Source organism: Verruconis gallopava (genome assembly GCF_000836295.1).
Source record: "Verruconis gallopava strain CBS 43764 unplaced genomic scaffold supercont1.6, whole genome shotgun sequence".
Lineage (NCBI taxonomy): Eukaryota > Fungi > Ascomycota > Dothideomycetes > Venturiales > Sympoventuriaceae > Verruconis > Verruconis gallopava.
In genome coordinates, this window is record NW_015622142.1 from 96,483 (window position 1) to 122,066 (window position 25,584).

Here is a 25,584-nt window from a genome sequence, read left to right on the forward strand (position 1 = left end):
GTTGCCACACTCGTTTGGATACGCACACGTTCCATAGTGGCTTGCTCATTCGTACCTTGAGCGCTGCTCCATTCATCTCAAAGGTGTGTTATGCCTCCATGAGCCCAAATCACCAATTCTTGGTGTATCGACCCGATCTAGCGAGTAATGGAAGCTAATTATACGTCGAGACACCATTTCTTGTGTGCAAGTCCACGCACCTTCAGTCCATCTGCCACTTTGTCACCCCGCCCCATCACAGATATCGAACATTAAAACCACACTTTGCCTCTAGCTTCGAACTCAGTCGTGGATCTCGTCATGTCCCCCAATAATTCTGCTACGAGGCTTGCATATAAGCCAGAAGAGTTGCTGGCTCTCCGAGGCTCAGCATCCGAGTCTCGAGTTAGTTTGGACAAATTTCCTGACGAAGAAGTAATCAAAGGTGTGTTCCATTCATTTATTCTGCTTAAGAATTGCGTTTGACGTATCTCCATTACGATTACCTCCTTCATTGTTGACCCTGTTGCCTGGGACCACCTAATACTCATCCATTCCTCATATGACTTTCCACAGAGTCACAAATTCTCTAAATCATGTTCCTTGTGAACACACAAACACTGGATCTAAGCCCCGAATTTCAAAAAGAGAAAATGTTTGGCTTGATTCCATAGCCTTTTAGAGGTCCTCTAGCAGATTCTGAAGAGAATTACACGCAAGGGATGAACCTCTGTTAGACCGTCAACGAGTATCTTAAAAAGGCCGGCATGGCGAAGGCTTTTGGCCGCCTAACAGTTGCTAATCCGCCTAATGCAGAGCATGTGATCAAAAAAGCCCCTTCAGGCAACTATGTTACGACTGTCGAGAACGTTCATCCCTCGATCGCGCTTCCTGCTCCGGTCGGCAACAACGGTACAATGGATTCGAGCTTTCGACTGCGACAGTCGTTTAACATCCCCACTGGTTCAGATTCTACGAAGCGTCCTTCTCCAACACCATCAGTCAAGCGCAGTAAGGCTGAGCAGCTCCTCAAGCAGCATGGCTCTCCTCCACATGTTCGTGTTACTGCTGGAGGTCGAATCGTGCCGAACGACCTTCCGCAACTCGGCAGTCCTCGTGTTCCCTTCGCGCCAATTTACAACTCTCGTGGTCCAAGTCGCTTCCAACAGAGTGCTATCCCAAGTGGACCGGCATACTCGTCTCGACTCCCCAATGGATTCCTCGCTTACAATGTATACGGAAAGCTTATTCAATGGTTCAACGGATATTGGCACGATGTAAATATCGATGCATATGGCCAGCCAGTTTTCCATATCTCCCCTCCTAACATCCCATTTCCTTCCGCAAATGCGGCCTTTGGCTACACTATTCCTCAAGCGGTAAAGCAGACTCAATGAATCTTGCTGATGGATAAGTACTGATACTATTAGAATGTCGGCGGTTTGTATTTCACGCAGCAGCCAGTCAATCTCCATGCTTCGGTTTTAAGCGCTGCACCGGACGACATCGAGGGCCAGATCTCGGTAAATAAGGCCGAATATGAGCGCATCCGTCAAGAGAAAATCGAGCTAGAGCGCCATGAAGTCAAGTCTTCGGACCACTTATCTGCTGCCGAGCGTGCTCAGATAGTTAACGAAAAGCGCAAATATGTTCTGATGCTTGACACTATTCGGAAAAAAATTAAGGAGCTCGAGAGCATCAAGAATTTTAAATGCTCCAGCTCATTGTCTAATGGTGAATTATCTAGCAAAAGTACCAACGGCATCAATGGTATCTCCGGTTTATCTGTTCCATTACACAACATAGGAGGGACAGATGACGTGGACGGAGTTCCTACTGTTCAGAAGTGGCAAATACAGCCTCATGCCTTTACTAGAAGCTTTCCTGGCACTAGTTATGGCAATGTGCTATGGAACACCTACCCTTCACCTATAGCAGCGTCCAGTGACCATCCGCCTGGCCATTCAAAGGTCAAACAACAGCTACAGCCCGAGAATGCCATCGAGTCTCCCACATCTGAGCCCAGTCCATCTTCTCGTGCACAGCCACGTCGCTCGCACGCAGTCCAGATCCGTAACCCAAACGGAATCGGTCACGGGGATGCTTTGAAGAAAGAATCCCTTAGCGTCTCTGGTGAGCATCATCCATCTAATCTAAATCCAGCAAGTCCGAGTTACGAACCAGGAAAGCCTTATCCTCTGACGGAAGGCAGTCCACCACCCTTCGTGGTGCCTGCTCCGACCCCAATTGAGACGCCAAATCCTCCGCCAGCAGAACTGGCTAAGCATTGGGTTTTCTCCCAGCAGATTCAATCCACACAACAGATTGAAGAAAATAGACAAATAAGTACGGCTGGTGACCAAAAAGAGGACGGTATAGCGACTTCTGAGTCAACACAGCACATTCAAACCCGTATCCAAGATCATGATTATGTAGAGGTGAGTACTACGTTTAGGCTTCCCCTGTCTTCCCACCTCCACCCCAAAAAAAGGCCATAAGCTAGGAGCGCAAAGCCATACAACCTATTAGAACTTAAAGAAGGAGCTCAATCGTGTCTATTTGACGACCAGAGTACATACTATTGATTAGCAATGATGAGCAAGCTCAGTCAATACAAATCGCCAAAAGCCCGGCTAAGCTGACGATCCGCGACACTTTGCGGACAAAGATGAGATCAGGAATCTACTTTATGACATTGGTTATGAAGCACAGGAATGCGGCCACTTTGATCATGAGTCTTCCAGTGGGCGCTTCACGGATGCTAACTGCATCCCATTCACAGGTCAATCCATCAAGTAATGAAGACAACGTCGAACACTCCTCGCAGCACCAAACCAGCCGTTCTAGCGTCACAACGACCGACTTTTTTCCTGTCAACACGCATGAACACTCCTTCAACAAGTATATGTCTCGAAAGACAAGTGCGGCTGCTCGTTTTTCTATGGAGACGAACCCGTGCACCCCCATGCGAGATCAACACAGCGGCGGAACCAGTCCAATGACCGATGGTCACCATCTACCTGTGCCTCCAGTGTCACCTGCAAGTCACTACGGCTTCCCATCTCATCTCCTTGCAAATTCTCCAGATGATCTGCGCACGACAAGCTTCCTGGGTGACACTAGCTGTTCCACTGTCCAGCAGAATGAGGAACACATCCCTCAACATGTGAGCATTGACACTATCATCATATATTGTCTATCGCCTCAAGATAAATTACCACACGTCTGAAGATGACTGCTAAACAAAATTCAGTCCCCAGTAAAAGCAGAAACCAGAGCTGAGTTCCACGGCAAATCCAAATCCTATCTCGAAGGTTACTTAGCCGGTTCGTCCGGACACGCTCCAAGCGATCCAAAAAATCAAGAATACTGTTCTGGCTATATCGACGGACTCTCAAAGATGTGTCTCGGTGGTACGAATTTGACCCGAGAGTCTAGCACTATTAGCCTCAAGTCGCAGATGATTACCATGTCGCGCACTCCGCCGAACACAACGGATAACTGTTCATTGATTGCCGATCTAGCTGGATCGCAACCAAATCGCAGCGAAAACCTTCGGCTGACCCAGTCGCTCAACTTCAACTCTCCTTCATCTGTTAGCAGGCATACTTGCAATGACGCGCAAGCCAATGGTAGCGAGTGTCAAGCACAACGCACGCCCTATCAAATAGACAACACGAAGGCACCGCACCTTCCTTGCCATGACTTTCAAGGTCCGACGCACCTTCCGCTTTCGCGGTCGGAGGAAAGCTCAGGTTCTAATGCTTCTCGGCCAAAAGGATTCTTCCTTCCTTCGAGCGGACCTTGGAATCTACCACCACAACAGCCAAAAACAGTCTGTTCTGACATTCCAGCGTCACATTCGCTTACAGCAGTGTCGTCTTCGACCTGCGCCGCCGCGCGTCGTTGTAATCGTGTGGTAAGCACGTCGAATTCGTCACAACCGCCTCTTGCTGGCTACTCTGGAAACCAACCGAGTGCTCGCGTTGGAAGCATGCCTCAGCACTCTGTCTTTGGGGACGAGAAGTACCTTGTCGCCACTACAACCATTGAGGCAAGCAAAACAGCAACTTCACGCTTCCAACTGCACGAAAATCAAAATTCTATCAGCGCTTCGGCCAGCAGAGGTTCTCAGTTTGACGGTGCCGTGGACGAACTCAGCGACATGAAGACGGCGCGTCCATCAAATGTGCATCTGCCAATGGAGTGTTGCACATCTAGTGTGTCACGTAAGACAGACCAACAAGAGGCAGTTTGTACGCCGCGTACAGGAGCGTCGTCCAAGATGGCTAATCCTGCGGTAACCACCCCATCTGTATCGCCGTCCAAGTCCAACAACACAACTCCAAAGAAAATCACATCCCCACGCCACCGCATGCAGCAAATAAAGGACAAGGTCGGCGATTTTCTTGATCGCGGTGGTCACTGTGGAGGCAGTGAACGCAATGGCGATATCTCCCGTGCTGAAAGCCCAGATCCGAAGCACATGAGCCCTGAAGAGAAGAGACGATGGAAGGATGGGTGGCGTAGCAAGCTGGGCGCAGCGAGGGCACGAGAAGATGTCGAAGTCAGGAAGTGGAAGAAGGAGAAACTACAACTCCTTGGTTAGTCCCAAGAAAAGTGAAGGCGAAGTTTATGGCTCCAGCGAAGATAACAGGCAATAGCAAATGAGAGTCTGGGTATCGTTGCCTACTAATTTCAGTAGCGACGAGTAACAATATATTCTCGTGCACTTCATCAGCTTGGCGATATCTTAGCAATCGACCTATCGAGCAGATCCTACTGCCATGTCAATTGCTCATGTGGCATCTTTTGGGCGTTCGAATGCTGGGATTATCAGTCTAAGATGACCAGCGCTAACACAACAAGCTGATATTCCAAGGCATAGATACAGGTTCTAACAGCTGCTCATGTAGTCCTAACATAAATATGCATCGATACATAGCTAAACTATAGAAAACACGAATCAAAGATTATCTTCTTTGATTTCCTTCTCTGCTCCTAAGCCCTTTCTTTAGTGCCATCGTCTGCCAATTGGGATACATAGTCATGGAAGCGCAATTCCGTCCGGTGCCATAATGTTACAGACAGCCCATCCCGACCGATCTTGAAAACAAAACTCAAGTCCTTAAACCCACATAGCGCCAACGCTGTTATGCATGATAAGTTTGACCGACCAAATCTTCGACTAGCCACAGAATACGAAGATTTTGCAATTACTGTTGTCCGTCCTAACGCGTAGAACCGACCGGCCTCTCTGAAGCGAAAAGGTCCTTGTTCCAAGGCGGCAACTTGCCGTTCCGCTCATACAGCAACCCGCAATTATTACACAGCGTGCGTGGACCGTTGGGTCCTTCGCGGACAGCCCAAACGGCTGAGCCCCATACGCGGCAATGCTCGCAGCGCCAGAACTGCCTTTCACTGTGATTTGTATCGTCAGCAGTTGTTCAGAAGTATGCAGCATGAATTACATAAGACGTACGCTTCTGTCAAGCTCGTGCCGCCGCCGTAGGCGCCCGCAGTGTCTGGCGTATCCCTCCCCAGCGGCGAAAGAGACCGGAATCTTCTCTTCTTCTTGCTCCGTTCACCGCGCCCCATGGGCGTGTCGTCCGCCGTCGGGTCAGCGAAGTAGTTGCTTGGCTGCGACGCAGCCGGCGCGACATATCGGTTCGTCTCCCTGCGCATGCGGCGCATGTTGCGCTCCCTCTCCTTTTCGCGGTTTTCGATCTCCTCCTTGGACAGTGTCTCGATGATGGGCGCCCAATCCTGCGCTAGGCGCTCCGGCTCATACCGCCATCCAGCCTCCACACCCTCGGCCGCATCAGTGTCCAGATCCCACGCACCTGGCAACCCGTTCTCAAGGCTCTCCTTGCGAAGTCGGTAAACGGCTTCGTAGATGGCATGCGCCATTGCCGAGACCCACTCTGCGTTCAAGCCAAGGTCCGCACAGGTCTGGCGCGCGAAGGACTCCGCAAACCCTGGGGGATGCAGCAACGACCACTCAAATTTATCGCTATATAGCTTGTTCATCAGGTTGATGCGCAGCTCAATGATACAACGATATGTATCGTCTGGATTGTGCACATCGTTTTCAGATGGAACAGCAACGGCAGTCGCGGACACATCTGCAGCGGCTGCTTGTTGCTCGAGGGACGCGTCGGCTTTAGAGTCGGCGGCATCGCCGTCAGCAGTGCCATTTGGGAGAGGCGTTGCGGCCATGCTGGTGGAAGGAGCGGGCGTGGAAGCGTGAGATCGGTCTCGTGGAGTTGATGTTGCAGCAGCGGGCTGACTAAGTGACGCGACCTGTGGATTGGTAGGTTTTGCAGGTTGAGGAGTGGTCGTGGGGTTGAAGAGGGGATGTAGCGCTGCCTGCGAGTACTCCTCCAGCTGCGAACGTATCTGCTGGCTTATTTGCATGATAAGCGCCACCTTTCTGTCTGCTGGCAGGTCCAGCTCGTCCACCAGCGTCTTTGCGAACACATCCGGAGTTGTAAGAGCCTCATGCAAGTTCCACAGGAATGCGTCCTTCAGTCTAAAGGCGGGTGTGACTTCTGGAGTCTTATAAGCCGGGTGCGTCTCGTCAATACCCATTTCGCGCGCATTGTGTGGCAAGGGCAAGGGAGCTTCTGGCCGCCAGGGCTGAATGTCGATGTCGATTTTGATGGGTATAAGCACTAATGGAAGGTGTGCCTGTGTCTGGACCTGTTTCTCGGTCCTTTTGAAAAGTGTTCTACTTAGCACATGTTTACGTATCATGATGGTACTAGGTCCGTATCGGAACACTTACATCGTCCTTCGTGCTTTACCCATGTACTCTCGCCAAATGGGCTGCACATCGACGGGCGCAAAGATTTCTCTGCCCCGCTCGCTCGCCTTCTCCGCCTCCGCCTGTGTGTCTTCCCTGCGTAAACTCCTCAAGCCTGTAGGTCGGCGCGGCCCCTCGCTGTCAAAGTCGTCGTCATCGTAGCCATCCTCAGCGTAGTTAATTGCCGTCGTGCCTCTCTTCGTGGTACGTGGCATTGGTAGCGACGACGTCTGAGGTATAATGGGCGCTAACAAAGCATTGCCATAGGAGCGCAATCGAGGAGCATAGCTGGACAAGAACGCCTGGGGTGGATTGGCCCTACTCTGGAGCATCGCAACGGGAGCCATCGCGCTCTGCTGGAGAGCGACCCGTGTCGCCGATTTATAAGACGATGAATGCGCAAAAGACAGAGAAGGAACAGCGGTCGCAGAAGGTCGAGACTTGTCTATGGGAACTGAGCAGGCCGGCGAGTATCATCGACGCACAACGCGGGATGTCAATTCCGGTGGATGGAGCAGATGAGGCTTGTGGTGGTGATCACTGTAGTGTTTTCGCGTCCTTGGGATGGGTCCAAGCACGGCGGATGCGCGATGCTAGGCAAAGACTGCCCCTGCGGGACTGAATATTACACTTTTGCGCTTATCCTTAAACGGAATATATTACGGTATTTCGTCCGTCAGCTTCCACCTGTCTTGTTCTGCCTTCAGCAAAGAGCAAAGACGAGGACGACCAAGGTCATTGTTCCCGTCATCTTCATCCTCCTCGTCTTCCACGTCCTCTTCTTGCTCTAACCTTGGCAACTGACTTCAAAGGGCGTAGCTAGCGGCTCATAGCTTCCCAACTTCTGTCCATTTTTGTATCCTTTCGCGCCCTATCTACCTTGTCCTATTCCGCTCTACTGCCTAGAAGGCCCCATCCCCTTGACTTTCGACCATCATCCTTCACCTTCTTCTTAACTGTGTTTCTATTATATAATATCTCCTCAGAACCTTGACCACATATATCGCCTCTTTAGGCTCTCAATTATGCCACCTCACTTGTGATGTACAGTCTAGCTTTTTGAACATTGACAAGCCGTATTTTCCGTCTCCGATTCATGTCGTTCTTCCGCAATCCAAATGATGTCACTGAATCAGAAGACCAGACATGTAACAACGAGGAGTCGAGCAGAGTGAATGACGACGAGGAGACGACCAATGACAATGAGCCGCAGAGCTCTCCCGTGAAAGCGTCTAAAGCGAGAAACTTGCGTAAGATTGAGACCTTGGACTCCGCTGCATCTGCTTCAACGACAGCTTTGTCGAGGCAGATCACGCGTGACAATGCCAACGGCAACCAAGACACCAAAGAGTGGCTCATGCGTGCGCTTCTGGAGGAAAAATGTCTGAACGATGCGTTGTCCGAGTTCCAGCAACGCAACACCTCAGCTGAGCAGTACTCAAAGGACCATCCGGATGTGCAAGCACTCGCTCACGCAAAATACGAATACATGACCACAACACTTGGACAGCTCAACGTTCTGCCCCCCGAACGACACGACTCAGCTACTCAATTGATCAAGCAACAAGCCCGCGATGGTCTTGACGCACTATCTAGCAAGAGCCCTACGCCTGGACGTCCAGGTATCATGCATCGCGACGCAAGTCTCCTTAGCGTTCATTCCGGAATTCGAGATCTTGTGGTCGCGGAAACGAGCAGTCCAAATCGGCCCATGTCAGCCAGTGCCCACTTTTACAAGCAAGAAGCTATGAATCAGAGTATGGATGCCATCATGTCTCTACCACCACTTCTAAGGCCTCTCGTGGATCATCCCATGTTCGAGCTGTCTCGGTATACTCGCGACTTTGTTGAGGTGGGCATGATCGGGAAAGGTGGTTATGGCAAGGTGTACCATGTGCAGCACCGCCTGGATGGCTCAGCCTACGCAGTGAAAAAGATCAATCTTAATGTCCACCGCTTGAAGCGCATCCAGGAACGAGGACAAGAAGAACTTGACACCCTCCTCAATGAGCTGCGCATGCTTGCCAGATTCGACCACCCAAATATCGTACGATACTACGGGGGCTGGCTCGAATACATGACGTCAACCACCTCATTTCCCTCACTTGCGCCAAACAGCAAGCTCATGATTGAGGCTCCACCGACCTTATTGGAAGATGCAAATGTCAATGCTGAACGTAAGGATTATGGACATGGCCAATTCATTAATTTTCGAGATCCAAACAACATATCACGCCACCATTCACGCAAATCTAGCGTCGATATTTTGTTTGAGCGTAGCGGAGGCGAGATTTTGGGTGACCTGGATGAAATGGACGAGCAGGACGATCTCGTTGCGGAGCTTCAGCCCCAGATCAAAATTGATAAAAAGAGAGCCGGTAGCACTAGCACGACCGCGTCTGTAAAGTCGAAGCTGAGCTCTGTGCATAGCATTGGATTAGAAGATGATGGAAATTCTGAAGCGATTGCTGGAGACGCAGGAAGTAGCTCAGCACTACAAATTCTGCGTACAACCGACTCCAGCAACTCAGGCGTTGCGTCGACAAGTGATTATCCTGACTTTGGACGTAAGCCTGAGCCAGATTCTCTGCTCACGCTGCACATACAAATGTCACTGCATCCTCTGTCGCTATCAGACTACCTCTCCACCAGCCTGTTCTCCAACACGGCCAGGAAATCATCACCATCACCACCTTCATCGCCAGGAGCTCGTCACACAAGGCACTGCTTCCACCTTGAAATTTCACTTCAGATTTTGCTTGCTATCTTAGACGGTGTCGAATACCTACACGAGAGCGGCGTCGTGCACCGAGATCTTAAACCCTCGAACGTGTTCCTCACACTAAATCCATCACGAACACCTTCGTCCATCGATCTTTCAAAGTGTATACAATGTCGTTTAGAAGGCCGCAGACGCAGTGGCTTTCTCGGGGCGCGAATCGGTGACTTTGGACTCGTCACAGGGATTGCTCGCGCCTCGTCCTCCGATCCTCATGCTGCGACGACCGCAAAGGTGGTGGGCACCGAACTGTATCGCCCCATACGTGCAGTGTCAAGGTTCACAGAGAAGTTGGACGTCTATGCGATGGGTATAATCACGGCAGAATTGCTCATCCCTTTTGGAACACGAATGGAGAGGCATCAGAGATTACAGGAAATTCGGAACGAGACGTTTGACGATACTGTTCTAACACTTCGGTACGGCGAACATGGAAGGGCAATGTTTGAGCTGATTAGAGGCATGACTCGTGCAGACGAGCACGCAAGGCTAGCGTGTAGGCAGGTCAGAGAGCGTGTGGAGGAAATATTGTTCGCGTTGTAGACCAACGCTATTTCTGGCCAGTTGATATACAAATACAAAAAATACATTGTTCACATTCAAAGATTATGAATTGTACTGATCATGAAACTTCATAGTTTGGGTATATGCGTACTATGTATCTTCCTCAACGCCCCCTACCTTTGCAGCAATCTAAGTTTCGTCCTCGAAACTTCAGGGAAGACACCATGTGATACGCCATGAATCAACATATACTGGCTGAATATTCTCGTTTTATTCAAACAACTTGTTGAACCACTTTTCCACCGCATTTTTTGGCGGTATTTCTACAAAGTTACGTGTATATTCTTCGATCTCCTCAAGATCTTGGTATAGGTCAATCTCCTCAGCGGGAATAAATTTTGTTCGCTTGATCACCTTCCAGCCTATGAAAAGAACTGGGAAGACAAAGATCATCATGTATCTGTTATAATTTTGTTAGCATAACCCTCTTTATAACTAGATTATCAATGATTTGGGAAAGGGACAACCTACGAGAAAAGGAAAGTAGGCACATCCCAGTTGTCATCTAAGAACACAGTATATCCACCAACAAATGTCATGATAAAGGTCCCGATGAGTCCGTAGTATGCCGCAAATGGCTGCCAAAAGCCTTTGTAAGGCAGGCTATCTCTGCTCAGACCCTGCACCTTGCATGCCTTGTAGAAGCGCAGGAATGTGAAGCACATAACTGAGAAGTTGATAAGCTGCGAAGCGGTGACCAGGCTGACGAACCAGTTGAGCACAACGGCCGCGTTGTTGGAAACTTGCAGAAACGAGAGTAATGCAATCAGCAGCACAACAATAACCGTATAGATAGGCACGCCATTGCGTGTCGTCTTCGTCAGAAACCGAGGGGCCTTCCCTTCTAAAGCGAGGCCGTACAGCGACCGTGAAGCACAATAAACGTAACTATTTCCGGCGGAGAAGGCTGAGGCAAGAACTCCAGCGTTGACTATATGCGGAAGGATGGGAATGTTAAGTCTGTTCATCGAAACAACGTATGGTGAGGCCGCGGCACCCGGTCTGCCCTCTTTAAACGCTGCATTAAGTTCAGGATCATCGTATGGAACAAGAATTCCGACCGCCAGAGATCCGAGCACAAAGAACGCGGTCAGACGGTAGAAGACAGCGTTATACGCACGAGGCATGACTTTCCGTGGATTTTCGGCCTCTCCCGCTGCCATGGACACGTAATCAGGACCAGCAATCGTGAATGAGGCCTGAATGAGGCACTGCAAGAAACCTAGAAAGCGGCCAAGGTCGCCTGTTCTATACAACTCCGCGAAAGAGCCGGGTGTCTTCCAGTATCTGAACCCGAATCGGTCGCCTTTCGGATTGCCGCCCAACATAACGATGAATGTGTAAATAATCAGGCCAATGATGAGCAAAACTTTTCCGAGGGCCGCCCAAAATTCGGATTCCCCATACCACTTCACAGCGAGGACATTGATAAGCAGATACAGGACAAGAACAATTGCGATAATGCCGCCAGCTGGAACGATGTCGCTCCAAAAATGGATGACGACGTTGCACGCGACGACCTCGAACGGCACCAATGCTGCTTCGAATATGAAGAAGTTCCATCCCGCGGCGACACCAAAAGCCTCATCGACATAGCGCCCGGCAAAGCGGATAAACGGAGAGGAGATCGGCAAGTACGTGACCATCTCAGCCATACAGAGCGTGACTGCAAGGATAAAGGAGCACCAGATCGTGAAAGCCAGGAACAACGAGGCAGGACCGCCATTGATGAGACCACGACCGATTTGCACATAGAGAGCCGTGCCAATAGTTCCACTGAAGAAATGGTTAGACTAAAATGTCGCACCGAAAGCCTGAATGAAGCATACCCAATGCCAATGAGCTGGATGTGGCGCGGCTTCAACTTGCGATGCGTGCTATCATACGACGTGTTCGCGGTGCTCACTCGACGACCAAGACTGTCATGCCCGCCTGTTTTCGAATACGATGCGATCTTCTCCATATCTTCATACTTCTCGTTGCTTTCAACAATATCGACACTAGTGGAGGGCATTGTAAATGAGTGGAGAGCAAAGCATAGAAGCAAGCAAATACATCAGAAGGTTGGATTAGGAGAGAAAATTGCGTGATTCACACCAGGCCGAGCTGGTTCACGCTGCGATCCAAAACTTCTGGATAAAAAAATAAAAGGGAGGCCCGTTTTATTTAAGCTGCCATGCGACTGGGTTCCATCCCAGGGAATGATGAGCGACCCGCGACTCCATTGCTACGTTAAATCGCGCTACTTCATGGAAGCTATTCCAGGAAAAAGAAAAACTACCGCGAAGAAAGGTCCTGAATCAAGGTGTTGGAGCTCCGTCCGGCCTTGGCCATGTCCTGCAGGGTATAGATAGGCATCTCGTACGAAGTGCACGCGATGTAGACGATGCGGGGCGGCAGAGGCGCGATCAAGGCATTGCGGTAATCCAGAGGCCGCTCAGCGGCACTCTGACACCGAGAGAACCAATTGCCATGCTCGTAGTACAAAGCATCGCATCTCTTGGAAAGGAGCCCAGGCGGCTTGGAACATATTCCCGCTGCGGGTCGCCTACGAGATCAAACGACGTCGAAATGGAGACAATGCGAAGCTGGCGAGATCGGCGCCGTCGACAACGCCTGCTGATAGGAGCTGCGTGCTCCCCTTGCAGTCCAAGACTTGACCGTCCTGGCTTGCCAATGTCTCGGCGGTCGAGGTTCTTGTGGGCAAGCATGAAGTGGTGGTGCTAGTGGTATTTTAGCTTGCGGCTGTACAGCACTAACCTGCATCGAGTTGGCTGGGCGCGCTATGCTTGATCGGGACAAAGATTACTCTTGGGAATACATCACCTCTCTGGGCAACGAGCAAGCACGTCTGTGCCATCATCTGTGGCCAGACTGGCTTGCTACGCAGATACGGGTGCAACCTCGTTATCTTATCCATGTCTCATGCAGATAGCAAAGGAGCTCTCTGTGTTGCAATCACCTGGACTGCGAGAGAGTTCAACAGCACATTCTCTTCGGGACGGTGCCGAAGTTTTCTCTGTTTCAGCTCCCTCCACCTGGATATAGTGGTCTGTGGTAACGGGTAAAGAATCGTCTTGGAACATCGGTAGGATCAAACTCAGGGAGAAGGACAACGACCACAGGAATATCTCGATATAATGCTCCCTTGCAGTTTCAAAACGATACACCAATACTACTCCAGCTTTCATAAAAGCCCGATGGTAGCACCATATTTGTATCAATGACATTGCACGTTTGAGTTAAATATACAGCTTAAAGAGCTAAAAGTTTCATCCTGACTCTCCGAGAGATTTCCATAAGGGTATATCTATTGTAATGAAAATACGAGGGAACGCTATCATGAAATGCAACCAATCATCGTATCGTGACATCTGATCTTACAGCTCAATCAGGTCTACCTCATTGAAGTCAGGAGGTGCTCGGCGGAAGAGAACTCTGGCTTTGCGGTCCAAGCCCGTTCCCTCATTGCTGATCCAGATGTTTTCGCCTGCGAACGCCTTCGTTCTCAGGATTTCATCGTCCGAAACACCCAAATCATCTCTAGGCAGCCAGATAACAGGCCTTCTTGCACGAAGAGCGCTATGCTGGAATGCACGCTGGACGAGTCGATCTCTTTCTTCCGCTGTCAGGTCCTCAATCTCGTCGGAGATATTCCCAAACAATGCATCCCCGACTGCAATAGTGCGATCTACTTTTTGACCTGCGGCAGACGACGAAAGCCCGGTTTGACCGCCACATTCTGCTTGATCTGATGTTGTGGAGAACTCAAGCGGCAGCTTCGAGTGTCGGCGGTCGTTCGAGGCGTGACGATGCTTGTGGTGCCGCTCAATCTCCTCGATAGTATTAGGATTGGGGCTGCCATGGTCGATATGAGAGCTCCTCCGATATCTTGATCGATCTGCCCAGCTTCCAATCTTAGAAGATGGCTTAAGATGTGTACCCATTCGAGACACTTTATTGCCAAGGGATGCGACATGGCCAGAGCGACGCCTATTTATCTCATCCATCTCAATAGTCTCCAGGCCTTTCTCCTCGTCCTCTTCAAGTTCTTCTTGATGCTCTAGTCTACTTTCAATATCTTCACCAAGCTTGGTCTCTCCGAGCTTTTCCTTAGGATCGCTTTCGTTATTACTGAATTCTTGACCATCTTCCTGTGCCCATTTCCTAGCTTGCATTAACGCAAACTCTTCGTCGCGTGCCACTGCATCATCTTCAAGAGTGATGGGAATGTATCTAAATAGTGGCGAGAAATTCACGTTGAGCAGGATGTGGAAAATGATCGTGAACACCAGCATGACCACCATAACTATAGCTTGCGGCAGACACACAGTGCCCTTGCTCCCTTGCTCATCCTGCACAAGTAGGAACAGGCCAATAAGCGCGAGTTCCATGACGTAGATTCCCGTGAAAAGTTGGTTGACAGCCTTAGGAAATAACAGACCACCAGTGTCAAATCGGAACTTGTTCACATAGAGTGTTTGATACCGATAAGTGACCCAGAATAAGCCAAATGTGATGATGTTGAAAATCATGACCAAAGGCGAGATGATTGAGTATATTAGACCAATACAAGCCAAGTTGGTGTAAACTGGGAAAAAAGTGCCCCATTGGACACTCTGGAGATTGATCTGGCGATTGAACTTTTGTCGCGCTGTATTGTCCAAGATTGGACGTAGCAGAAACCAGATCGCGATCTGTGAGATTTGTGCGAGGGCACCGGCAGATACAGACAGAGCTTGAAGAATTAGGTACGAGAAGAAGTAATTTGCCGCTCGGGGAATATTCGTAGCGAGAATGTATGCAATTTGACTAGGATTCTGCGATATCTCCTGTGCAACGTTGATTATCGAGCTTGCGACCGTTATGACCAGAAATAGTTGTACGAAGAGGAAGGCAAAGTAATAGCCTTGCACGTCAAGCTCAACGCTCATTCCGGTGGGAACACCTTGGAAGTTGGTGAGGAGACGGAGTATTATTGGGAGGAGAGCGAGAAGAACAATGACAAGCACAGGGGGCACAATACCCTGTAAGATGCTGACGAGCCAGTTGGGGAAGCTTGCGATAAAGTGGAAAGCCTTCCACGTTTCTTGCACGTTGCGTAGGTTTGAGAATGCCGAGGCAAATGAAACGGGAACGGCCCAGAGAATGATCATCGCACTGATGATGACAATAACAATAGCCATGCGGATCATTCGTTGCTTGTAGCCAATATTCATGTTATCCCAAATCACATCTCCAGGCGCAATCTCGACAATTCGTGGGGCCATGGTGGCGGGAAAGTGGTGAGCAACGCTCTGGCAAGCCATGTGAGCCGCAACTTGATTGTTGAATTGAATGAATGCAGAGTTCATCAGCGGAAACTTCTCAGGTTCCTTCTGGTCAGTTTCGATCTCGACGTTGAGACGGGCGATTTCCTTGCGACAGTAATAGATGGTGTCTACTTTCTCGCCAATTAAAGTCCATGAGGGCATGAAAGGCATGAAAGACAGTCCAAACAATGGAAGACGCATCGTATCGCGATCTCCAGGTTTCAGATATTTCTTCCACTCTGGTTCACGATCCATGCCACCGTCGTCCATGAACGCCTTGTTGTATGGGTCGGGATACTGATCGCGGATGCTAGCCCTGTCGTTATTTTCTTTCGCCTTCTTTCCCGTAAGAAAAGCAATGATCTTGGCTGTCAATGAAGGCTCCGTGCCGATATTCCCATGCAAACTTGGGAAAGACCTCGCTTCTATACCTAGCTCTCTTTCATTGCCTGTGTGGGGATCCGGACTAGGAAGCGCAATATCGTGGCTGCCTATCCAGTACCTCCAGCCCTTCTTCTTTGGCTCGAGAAATCCCATACTATTAAACTCGAGCTTGCTAGGCGGAACCTTCTTGGAGCTAGATGCAGTAGCAGTTAGTCGGGTACCGTCATTCAAAGCATCTACGGCAGTGCGAGCACTGTCTTCACTTTTTAATCCTCTCATAGGCTCCACGTGGGAGTTTGGTGTCGCAGGTGCTAGCTGTCCTCGCAAAGCATAGTCTCTTTGTACCACGGTAGACGTCAGGGGCTGCTCTGCACTAGATCTTCCAGTCGTCATAGTCCGAGGTGATTGCGCCGGCGACTGCACGTCAGGAAAGGTACTTGTGGCGGTTGCAGATTCTGGATGAAACATGCGGCCATGATCTTGTTCTGCTAAGCCGGCTGGAGATTCTGTCTGACCATCGAAAGAGAAACCCGCTCCCTCATATACTTGTTCTACAGTATCGTCCAGTCTGCGCGGCACGCTTCGAACGTCAGTAACGATCTTCTTTCCAAGTCCTGTAACCAAACCAAGCCCGCCCTTCACAGCATGGAGACCTTGTCCGAGCACAGGAACAGGAAGGCCATGGTTGTCATGATTTTGAGGACCACCATCTCGAAACGCTTCGCCTAGAGTTTCGTCTACAGTGTGTGCTTGATGAGGGTCACCGGAACTGATACCCTCCTGGTCGGCCATTTCGAGAGCTGCAGCATCGTCTTCGGCATTTTTCCTTTTCCTCTCAGCTCTCGACATCTTTTGTTTCTTGCCGTGCAGCTTTTCCTCTTTCTTCTGCATTTCCATCTGCTTCTTCTTTGCATTTCGAATGAGCGCTGTCTCCGCTGCCTCTAGCTTCTCGGCGAGACTATCCCGTAATTTGACTTTGTCGCTGAGCTCTTGGAAGTCTCTGTTGATCCAGATGTTTCTTACACCACCCGGAAATACGTCAAAAAGACCGTCTAGAGCTTCGACAGTGAGCCATTTTCTCGGCACACTTCGAAGCAAGACTGTGGTGGCCGATGCTCGCAGTCTGTGTTGCGGTGATGTTAGATACGCTTGTCGGACCCTAATGTAACTCCTCAACTCTCCATAAATAACATAACCGATCCAAAGTAAGAAGCTGACAGCCAACAGCAAGTGCGCCCAAAATCTGTCGGTACGGCTTCGGTCGTAATTCGTCCATCCGAGTTTGTCAAGACCTGAAACGCCGGGATTACTGGCCTGGCTGTTGATGGGCAGTAGTATGGCGAGGATCAGAACCGCTGAAGGCACAAATATCTTGAGAAGCATGCGAAGGTAGCGCAGGAAGAAGTATGCATCTAGTCCGCATTTTGCAATGAGTTCGGAGTTCGAGGTAGTGAAGACTGGTATTAGCCATCGAAAGGCTCCAGCGGGAGGAGGTTTGGTGCGATCCTTCTCGGGTACAAGATATGTCTTTGGTCGACTACGTAGTTGTCAGCAATGAACATACACATAAAGTCTTAATGCATGCGTACTAAATTCTTGTGAACCTGTTCTTCAGCACGTAAAAGACCAAGATCTGGGCAGCAAAAGCAGCAGCCGAACCAGCCAACGAAGCAAGGAACGTGCCTACTGTCTGCCCTTGCTTGTCCTGGGCGGTGCCAGCGCCTGCACTGGTGTTGAAGAGATTAGACATCCTGAAGCGGTTGCACGCTCACCCAGATGAACGATGCATCCAAGAACCTTCGCACAAGATGGACACTGTATAGCGTAGGGCGTAGGGTAGAAGTTTGCAGGTGCGGAAGTGGAGAAAGACTGTCTAGCTTGTAGGTAAGAAGATTATCAAGACGTGCTCCTGCCACGCGGTTGCAGACCTGCATGCAGCCACGAAGAATGCCTTTTGACGTTTGTGGCGGCTGCGGAGCAGTCTGAGCCACTGTTCATTGATCGGCTGCAGCACAGGTTCAACGAGTGCGGCAGCTGCTCGAAGCGAGCTGTCAGTTCGCCAGAAAGCAAGGAACGAAGGGTGGTGAAGCGTGCCAGACGCGCAATTGGAACAATTGTTGGATTGACACCCCTGGCAACAAGTCTTGGTCGAGCAGATCTAATTGTGTACTATGACGTCGTTTGGCGGCGCTGGAGCCACAGGCGGCGGCAAGCTGACGGCGCCCATTTCCCGTCCTCGTCACTCTGCTCGAGGAAAAAATTTGGCCGTGGACGAAAATGAGCAAAGCGCGCAAGCCCGTCGCAGCTCCGCGGTTCTTTTAAAAGACGCATGCATGCGCCCGACCGTGCCGTTTGACGTGTTTGGCCGACTGAATCTCATTCTGAAACGCGTCGCACTAGTTCTAAGAGCCGGGACATTTGCCAGCGTCTCGTCCTGGCTTGAGCTTGCAATCTCAGAGCCGCGACCACAATGCCCGTGCTTTGGTATTTTTATTGGTCAAGCGGGCGTTACACCCTCACAGCTGCCTGGGCGTGCTGAACTTGACAAGGCCTGGTGCCAGTCGCATGTGGTGTCTCAAGAAATCCAAAGCTGCGGGACTCTAGAACTAGTGAACATCCACACTCTTTCTTCAGCAAGATTATCGCCCTGGCGAACCTCACGTTCGTTTGAAGGTACCAGACTACTATTCGGGAACAGAATCCGGTCGCCGGATTCAGCTTGCCTTGTGTTCTCTTTAAATTGATATATCCAATGAGTTTTACTGATTAAAATTCTTTGTTACAGATCGAACTGGGAAGAACATCTTCGAGAACACCTCAGCGCTTTTTTTTGTTTGGAATCTAGGCTGTGCATCCCCAGACGCACATCTACTTGGAGCATGCGATCATAAACGCTGCCTTGGTGAGCACTACTCTCGTGGGGCATACGACGTTGAATGACGAGTACTGCTTTTCGAACGCAACCCGATGCTTTTGGTACCAAGATTTTAACAATTAGAACTACTCCTTGACTTGTCCCTCTCTGAGGTCTTTTGGTGCACCGCGGAGTCACCCGCGTATCACCTTGGCAGTTGAGCAGATTTAGCAAGCAAACGTGCAGTTTCAAATGTTGTCAAACAGAGACGAAAGCACAAACAAATCAATCGTTGCAATTGATAGGACGCCGAAATCATGATTAGACTGTATTTCGGGTTTATCCGTACCGTTCTCTACAGAATCATGACAGGCAGAATTTTTTTCATCGGCATCAGAAGTCTGTTCAGCAAAATGAGCAAGAGAGAAGGTTTTTCTATTTTGCATAAGGAACTAGCACGTTCCTTGTCGTTAGACACGAAGGAGTGATAATTTGGTCGTGCCATTTCATTGGACAAAGGGCTGTCTACTTCTAGCCATGGACTATGGCATCGAAAGCAAAGAGGGTGGATTTATACTTCCGTGGGCAAAAGGCATGCCCAGCTGTCTGGCAGGGACAATCTCTTAATCTTCATTGTCTGTACTCCGAATGACTTAGTAATGCTAGCTACTGATACGGAAATATGTTCGAAACGGTGAGCTTACTTTCCAACTGTTGAGCTTTTCGACTGTCTTTTAAAGTCTTCACGCCTCTATGACTATGTGTAGACGCAGAAACATTGTCATGTTTGTACCCCCGATTCACCAGTCTTGCGTATGAAGGAGTTACCTTTCTGGACGCGGAATAGTGCAGAAACAGGATCATGAGGAACGATAGCAAAAGTTTGATACGTACTCACGCAAAACTGTCCGCGGCTTCTGGGTAGCACGTATCTCAGGAAATCACGCGGCAAGGTGGAAGAATCTTGGTACTGTAATGACGAACGAGATGTGCAGTGAAACAGAAGGATACTGATGATCCAAGATGCAGTGTCCGAAGAGACCCTTTTCAGGAAAGAAAGCTATGAAATAGCTTGTAACGAATGATATTAAACCATTTTGATAGAGACTCTTACGTTATCATTGTCAAATCCATATGTTGCCGAAATCAGAGCAGCTGAAAGGATCGTCTTACAAGATGGTTCAGATCAAAATATGCAAGTTTAGACGAAATTCTCAAGGTGCGAGGAAGTTTTACACGACACTAAGCTAAAACGAGGACCCCTGCTCTCGACCTCAAGAAAGTTTTTGGAGTGCAAGCGCAAAAACGCGCGAAACTATCCACTCGAGAGCGAGAACAATCGCAACCATGGGGAAAAAGAGGAAGGCCTCAAGCCAAGCGTACAACAATCCTGATCGGCCTACGAAACCGGAGTCCTCGAAGTTGCTCATCAACTCGTATGAAGACGTCGCTGATTCCGAGGACGAGTTCTTGGACAACCGAGACAGGATCCTTCTGGATGAAGGCCCGCTGGCGAAGAAGCAGCGCAAGCTCCAAGAAGAAGGTTTGAATTACTTGCGAATAATATTGAGTGGCTGAGAGTAACAATGCGTAGACGAATTGCTAGATCTCTCTGATGAAGAAGTTTTGGCGCTTCCTGAATCAGAAGATGAGGACTACTACGAGGACGACGATGAAGACCGTGAAGGAGAACAAGATAATATCGAAGAGAATCAGCCCGAGCAAGAATCGGAAGATGGTATAAACATCGTGTCTGGAGGGGTAAAAGTGAAGTCCGGGAAACACGGGCAGGATCTAGAAGAGGAAGATGACGACGAAGGGTGGGGCGATTCGAAGCAGGACTACTATGGTGCGGACGAGATAGATACAGAGCAGGCTGCTCTCGACGAAGAAGCAGAAGCAAAGCGAATACAGCAAAAACGCCTTGAGTCTCTGGCCGGAGCAGACATGCTGTTCAGTCTGGGAGGGGCGAGCGCCCCAGAAGATGATGCTGAGAGCTCAGATGACGAAGACGAGATTGTCACAGAGCAGCTGCCAGAACTGGAGATTCCAGAGAACCTGGGGGATGAGGAAAGACTGAAGCTACTCAAGACACGATACCCAGAACTGGAGGCAATCGCGAACGATTGGCTTCAGTTGCACAGACTGCGTGACGAAATCGAACGAGACGCAAGCTACGTGCCAAAAATCCTCGAACTTCGATCCGCCCTTAACCTTTCAGAAGGTGCGGAATCTCACATCGCTACCATCAGATACACAGCACTCTCCGCATATCTGGCCGCATGTGCCATGTACTTTGCGGTCCTAACTTCTACTGCAAACGGGACTTCGGGTGTGCTGGCGCTGGCACCGCGGACGCTGCGCGAACACCCAGTCATTCAGAACGTGCTTGAGTCGCGCCAGATGTGGGAAGAAGTGTGTCGTCATCCTAGAGTTGATACCGCTGCAGAGCTAGCAGATTTGGAAGAACAAGCAGCAAACGCAGCCAAAGGAGCTCAAAGGACTGATTTAGCAGCCTCAACGGCTGCAGAAGAAAGACGAGACGAGAGTGTGGCCAAACCGAAGGTTAAGAAATCAAAGACGGCAAAGGCCAAAGAAGATCTCGAGGCGGAGGCGTTGCGAGCAGCATCTGAAGCTCGACGTGCGGAACGCATGCGCCAAGTCGAGGAAGGTCTCGCAGATCTCTCTGAGCTGGCTGTCAAGAGATCGAGTCAAAAGGCGTCCAAGATCAGAACTGCGCCTTCAGGAAAACTCATTATCGTCGACGATGACTCGTCTGATCTTGGTGACGAGAGCACACTCACGGCGCAGGAACTTGCGGCCAAAGCAGCTCGGAAGAAGAGCTTGAAGTTCTACACCAGCCAGATTGTCCAGAAGGCCAACAAGCAGGGTTCTCGAAGCAAAGATTACGGTGGCGACATTGACGTTCCGTATCGTGAGCGGCTCAAGGACCGAGAGGCCAGGCTCAACGCTGCTGCCGAACGCAGAGGACGACAGGCGCCAAAGCCAGGCGAGGAGCTCGGGGGCGAGAGCAGCGGTGAGGAAACGGCTGCAAATGGTAAAAAGCAAGTTCCGTCGGACGAGGAAGATTACTACGACATGGTCGCGGCACGGGCGAAGCAGAAGAAGGCGGACAAGAAGGCCGCAGCGGAAGCTTACGCCGAAGCGCAAAGGCAGAATGCGCAGGTATATGAAGTGGAGGAAGTAGGCCCAGACGGAAAACGCAAGATCAGCTACCAGATCGAGAAGAACAAAGGCCTGACGCCACATCGCAAGAAAGAAGTGCGAAGTACGTATCCCATACTCAACCGTAGTTGTGCAAACACACGCAGCAAGCTAACCGAGCCTTGCAGATCCGAGAGTCAAGAAGAAGTTGAAGTACGCGTCGAAGCTGAAGAAGCTGGGAAGCACGAGGCAGGTGTACAAGGGCGGCGAAGGCCGAGGAGGCTACGGCGGCGAGTTGAGCGGCATCAAGACTGGCCTCGTCAAAAGTATCAAACTCTAAGCGTACTGGCTCATGCCTCGAGCCCACATGTATTCACGCACAAACACAACAAAATTCAACGTGCACCTTTTCACCTTTTTCCAAAATATAGTGCTCCACTACAAACCTCCCCACCTTCCCTCTTCCCTCCTCCTCCTCTTCTCACCCCTCCCTTTGTGTTCGCTATTTAATCACTGTTCCATCCGCTGAGACCCTGCTCAGCCACCCGTGGAAGCCTTGCGGCGGGAACTTTTCGGGGATGTCGATGTCGCGTGGCAGTTCCTAACAGCCGACAGCGGTGTCTTTTTCGACGTTCAGGCAGCATGCGCCTTCGACGGAAGTCATAGCGGAGGGCCCCTCCGTGGCGCCGCCTCATGCGGTATTAATTCTGCTACACGAAAGCACAGCATGTCAAGAATATAGGGCGCCTTTCGCTCTCCTAAAAGAAGAAGGGGGGGAGGTTTGCAGAGATCTTTGGCGGTGAGGCTCGAGGCGGTGACTCGTCGAGGACGATCACTTGCGAGACGGTCGCAGGGCGTCCTTTCCAAGCGGCCCCCGTAAACAAAGAGTCATTGGCACACTTGAGACAGTCATAGTATACAAATGGAAAGGGAAGACGCGGCCTGTCACGTTTTCCTGGTGATATTTACTGGGGACGAGACAGGCTCTCTGCCGCAAAGGCATTCGCAGCCAGGTCCTATTCCGTAAGACACTGTTTTATTTGGATCCTTTTCTTTTTTTTGGGTGTGTGTGTGTGTGTGTGTGTCTGTGGTTAGGCGGTTTTTGCCAGGAGGACTATCTCAGTTCTTTTCCTGCTTGCGGCGATGTTCACATGCAAGCTGCAGGCAGGCCTTGCTTGGGCGAATAGCATCGTGCATACGTTCGAGCAGTGACGATTCTCGATCCGCTTCCGGCGGCCTCGTAACTCTTCTGAGAAACAGAGTCCAAAATCAGCTAGCACCAGAAATTCGACGCGCCATTCAACGATCAGATCTTCGCAACTCGCACCTCCGTGTTTCTTCGTGTTTACGTTTCCTTTTTTTATTGCTTTCGTTTCCCCTCGCTTCCCCCTTGAGGGCGATTCTCACCAGGCTCCTGTCCATAGCATAGCAACTCCGGCCATGTCGCTGGATGACTGGTGAAAGCCGGACGGGCGTATCAGGCCCCACAGCGCTATGCTGGCCAGCACAATTGGCTTGTGGTTGGCAGCAAGGCGAAAGGGCAGCATGACGATGACCAGCAGGTGCATACATATGGCTTCAGCAACGCACTGCTGCCTCAGCCGGACCGGCGAGGACGCTGGGAGTGCGTCTACCTCGCATGCTGCACTTCTGCTTGGTCCCAAGGCGCGCAAAGTCCAGCCAGCGGCACCCCTGCACCGCGGACGCACGATCCCGCTGCTCCCAATCGGAGCGCTCGAGCGTCGCCGCCCACGACGAGCAGCCGCAAGTAATAAGAACCCACAGAGCTGATTCCCAGGTGGATGAGTGGGCGAGAGAGGAAGGCTGTGACTCACCTCAGCACAGCGCAGCACAGTACCGCTGGCGAATTCCAAGGCTGCATGCTGCGTCGAGGGAGCGTGGAAAAAAAAATAGAACCACAGCTGCAGCGGATGCTGGGCGCCCCGACGATGATTGCGAGCCCTAGTTGTTCTACAATTTTTTTTTCTTCTTGCGCCTTGAGGCGCGTGCGTCTATCGCAAAAGTGTGCGGTGTGTAGCAGCTCGCGTTTCGTTACAAACTTTAATTCGTCTGCTCCGTGAGTCGTGCGCGCGGGCAAACGCCCGTTGTTATTACGAGCCTCGGGATCTGTCCAACCACACAAACACACGGACACGACACAAAATTCCACAGGCCTCCCCCTCCCGTCTCCCTCTCTACCCTTTCTCTGTGTATGTGTGTGGGTGTATGGGCGTGCGGCGTTGCGGACGAATAGGGACAGGACCGCGTTTCGATGTTTATCCCTTAGAAAAAAATTTTCTTCGTCGCTTCTCTACCTATCCTTTCACCGACAATAGCGGTGGCCCAAAGCAAGGCTACGGCCGTGTGGTTGAGCCTTGATGAGCGGGAGCACTGCCCTGTCAGCGAACACAATAATAGAGCCGTTGTGAGCACGAGAGAAGGATCGACTTATTAAGGCCACGAACTAATTTCTTCCCCCCCCCCCCCCCCCCCCCCCCCCCTCTCCGCTCGTGCGTGCGTGTGCCTTGTTTCGAGTGTGCGCCGTGTGGTTAGATATTTTTTTTTCCAACTGGTTCGTGTGTCGTGCCAAGATTTCGCGACGTGCAGTGAGGAAATTTCTGGTGACGGCCAAATGGAACGGGGGGAATCCTAGGACGTGGGAAAAAAAGTACATGGGGTCAGTACATCGTGTAGAGGGCGTCAATTCGACTGGCTCACAGGGCACGATTCCATGGGCAAGTTCAGAGGATCGATCTGTTTTGCTGTGCTGGCATTTTGGATGTGGACAACGAGGAGAGCGCTGGTGGGACGGCACGGCGGATGCTAGCCGAACACAGAGGCGGTAAAGATGCATAGGACTAGTCAGAGTCAGGTATGTACACAGCACACAGGACGACTCGGTCTGTGTGGAAAGCGTGGTAGCTGGGTGCGATTGCTTGGTGCGCGTGTCTTGTGGACTTCGTTAGTTTGCGCGTACCCGGCCGGGGAACGGACTTGCGGGCTCCGAAGGCGAGTCGAAAGCCACCGCCACATCTTCTCGAAGGAGCCACCTGAATCCGCGGCGACGGTTTGCGCTTGCTAATTTCCCATCGTCGCCCTCACAAGGTGGGACTCCTTCAACGCTAGTGTTGATAGGCTTTTCTGCCCACTGACCAGACACGCCGGATCGTCGACCAATGCTGGTCATTGAGAGGGGTGGAAGGAGGAGGAGCTGGAGAGAGACAAGGAAGACGGGAAGATGGGACGAGAAAGACTAGCGGGAGGGAAACGTCCCACAGGCGAGATGCATATGCAGGAGGGCGACAGCAGAGGTCAGAGAAGTAGTGGGCATCAACGAGACGTCCTAACTTCCCACACGATAGAAGTGGAAGAATCTTCCGCCCCTGTAAAGTGCGTTGTCAACGTCCCAGTCTGTGGGAGCGGTAACAAGTTTTTGGGTTTTTTTCGAGGGCTTGGTATTTTTTTTTGGTTTCACGAATCAGCACACAACGCAGATTCCAACACTCTACATCTAGACGAGGCTGTTTCGCTCATCGTGGGCTTTATCTGGCTCCCGAACGTGCATCGTCTCGCTGATCCCGCTTCTCCTTGTTTGACATCTTCGATCGGTGAGTGTGTGTGTGTGTGTGTGTGGGCACAACACACACACACTCACTCACACACTGATTGCACGGCTTAATTCAGAAAATGATGTGAGGAGGAAGAAAAAATCTTTTGAAATTACTGTGCCTTCTGCACGGTC

General features: G+C 50.7%; 6 protein-coding genes across 6 annotated transcripts; 3 read left to right on the top strand and 3 right to left on the bottom strand.

The window, feature by feature from the left end:
- The first annotated feature begins 392 nt into the window (after positions 1–392).
- On the top strand, positions 393–4,940 carry PV09_02324 (uncharacterized protein). The gene is made up of 5 exons (XM_016355343.1): positions 393–424; positions 796–1,358; positions 1,410–2,417; positions 2,762–3,145; positions 3,233–4,940. The coding sequence occupies exons 2-5, from the start codon at positions 897–899 to the stop codon at positions 4,586–4,588; spliced, it is 3,210 nt and encodes a 1,069-aa protein (XP_016216479.1). The 5' UTR covers positions 393–424; positions 796–896; the 3' UTR covers positions 4,589–4,940.
- Positions 4,808–7,343, bottom strand: PV09_02325 (uncharacterized protein). Its single transcript, XM_016355344.1, has 3 exons — positions 6,767–7,343; positions 5,462–6,694; positions 4,808–5,400 (listed from the first exon to the last, which is right to left on the bottom strand). Exons 1-3 carry the CDS (start codon positions 7,129–7,131, stop codon positions 5,211–5,213), a joined length of 1,788 nt encoding a protein of 595 aa, XP_016216480.1. The 5' UTR covers positions 7,132–7,343; the 3' UTR covers positions 4,808–5,210.
- A 155-nt stretch (positions 7,344–7,498) lies between these two features.
- Positions 7,499–10,169, top strand: PV09_02326 (uncharacterized protein). Its single transcript, XM_016355345.1, has one exon. It carries the CDS (start codon positions 7,881–7,883, stop codon positions 10,104–10,106), a length of 2,226 nt encoding a protein of 741 aa, XP_016216481.1. The 5' UTR covers positions 7,499–7,880; the 3' UTR covers positions 10,107–10,169.
- A 1-nt stretch (position 10,170) lies between these two features.
- On the bottom strand, positions 10,171–12,250 carry PV09_02327 (uncharacterized protein). The gene is made up of 3 exons (XM_016355346.1): positions 11,957–12,250; positions 10,599–11,903; positions 10,171–10,527 (listed from the first exon to the last, which is right to left on the bottom strand). Exons 1-3 carry the CDS (start codon positions 12,139–12,141, stop codon positions 10,338–10,340), a joined length of 1,680 nt encoding a protein of 559 aa, XP_016216482.1. The 5' UTR covers positions 12,142–12,250; the 3' UTR covers positions 10,171–10,337.
- A 1,020-nt stretch (positions 12,251–13,270) lies between these two features.
- On the bottom strand, positions 13,271–17,958 carry PV09_02328 (uncharacterized protein). The gene is made up of 2 exons (XM_016355347.1): positions 17,413–17,958; positions 13,271–17,360 (listed from the first exon to the last, which is right to left on the bottom strand). Exons 1-2 carry the CDS (start codon positions 17,571–17,573, stop codon positions 13,508–13,510), a joined length of 4,014 nt encoding a protein of 1,337 aa, XP_016216483.1. The 5' UTR covers positions 17,574–17,958; the 3' UTR covers positions 13,271–13,507.
- Positions 17,959–19,978: 2,020 nt separating this feature from the next.
- Positions 19,979–22,287, top strand: PV09_02329 (uncharacterized protein). Its single transcript, XM_016355348.1, has 3 exons — positions 19,979–20,220; positions 20,272–21,966; positions 22,031–22,287. Exons 1-3 carry the CDS (start codon positions 20,025–20,027, stop codon positions 22,180–22,182), a joined length of 2,043 nt encoding a protein of 680 aa, XP_016216484.1. The 5' UTR covers positions 19,979–20,024; the 3' UTR covers positions 22,183–22,287.
- Positions 22,288–25,584: the final 3,297 nt, after the last annotated feature.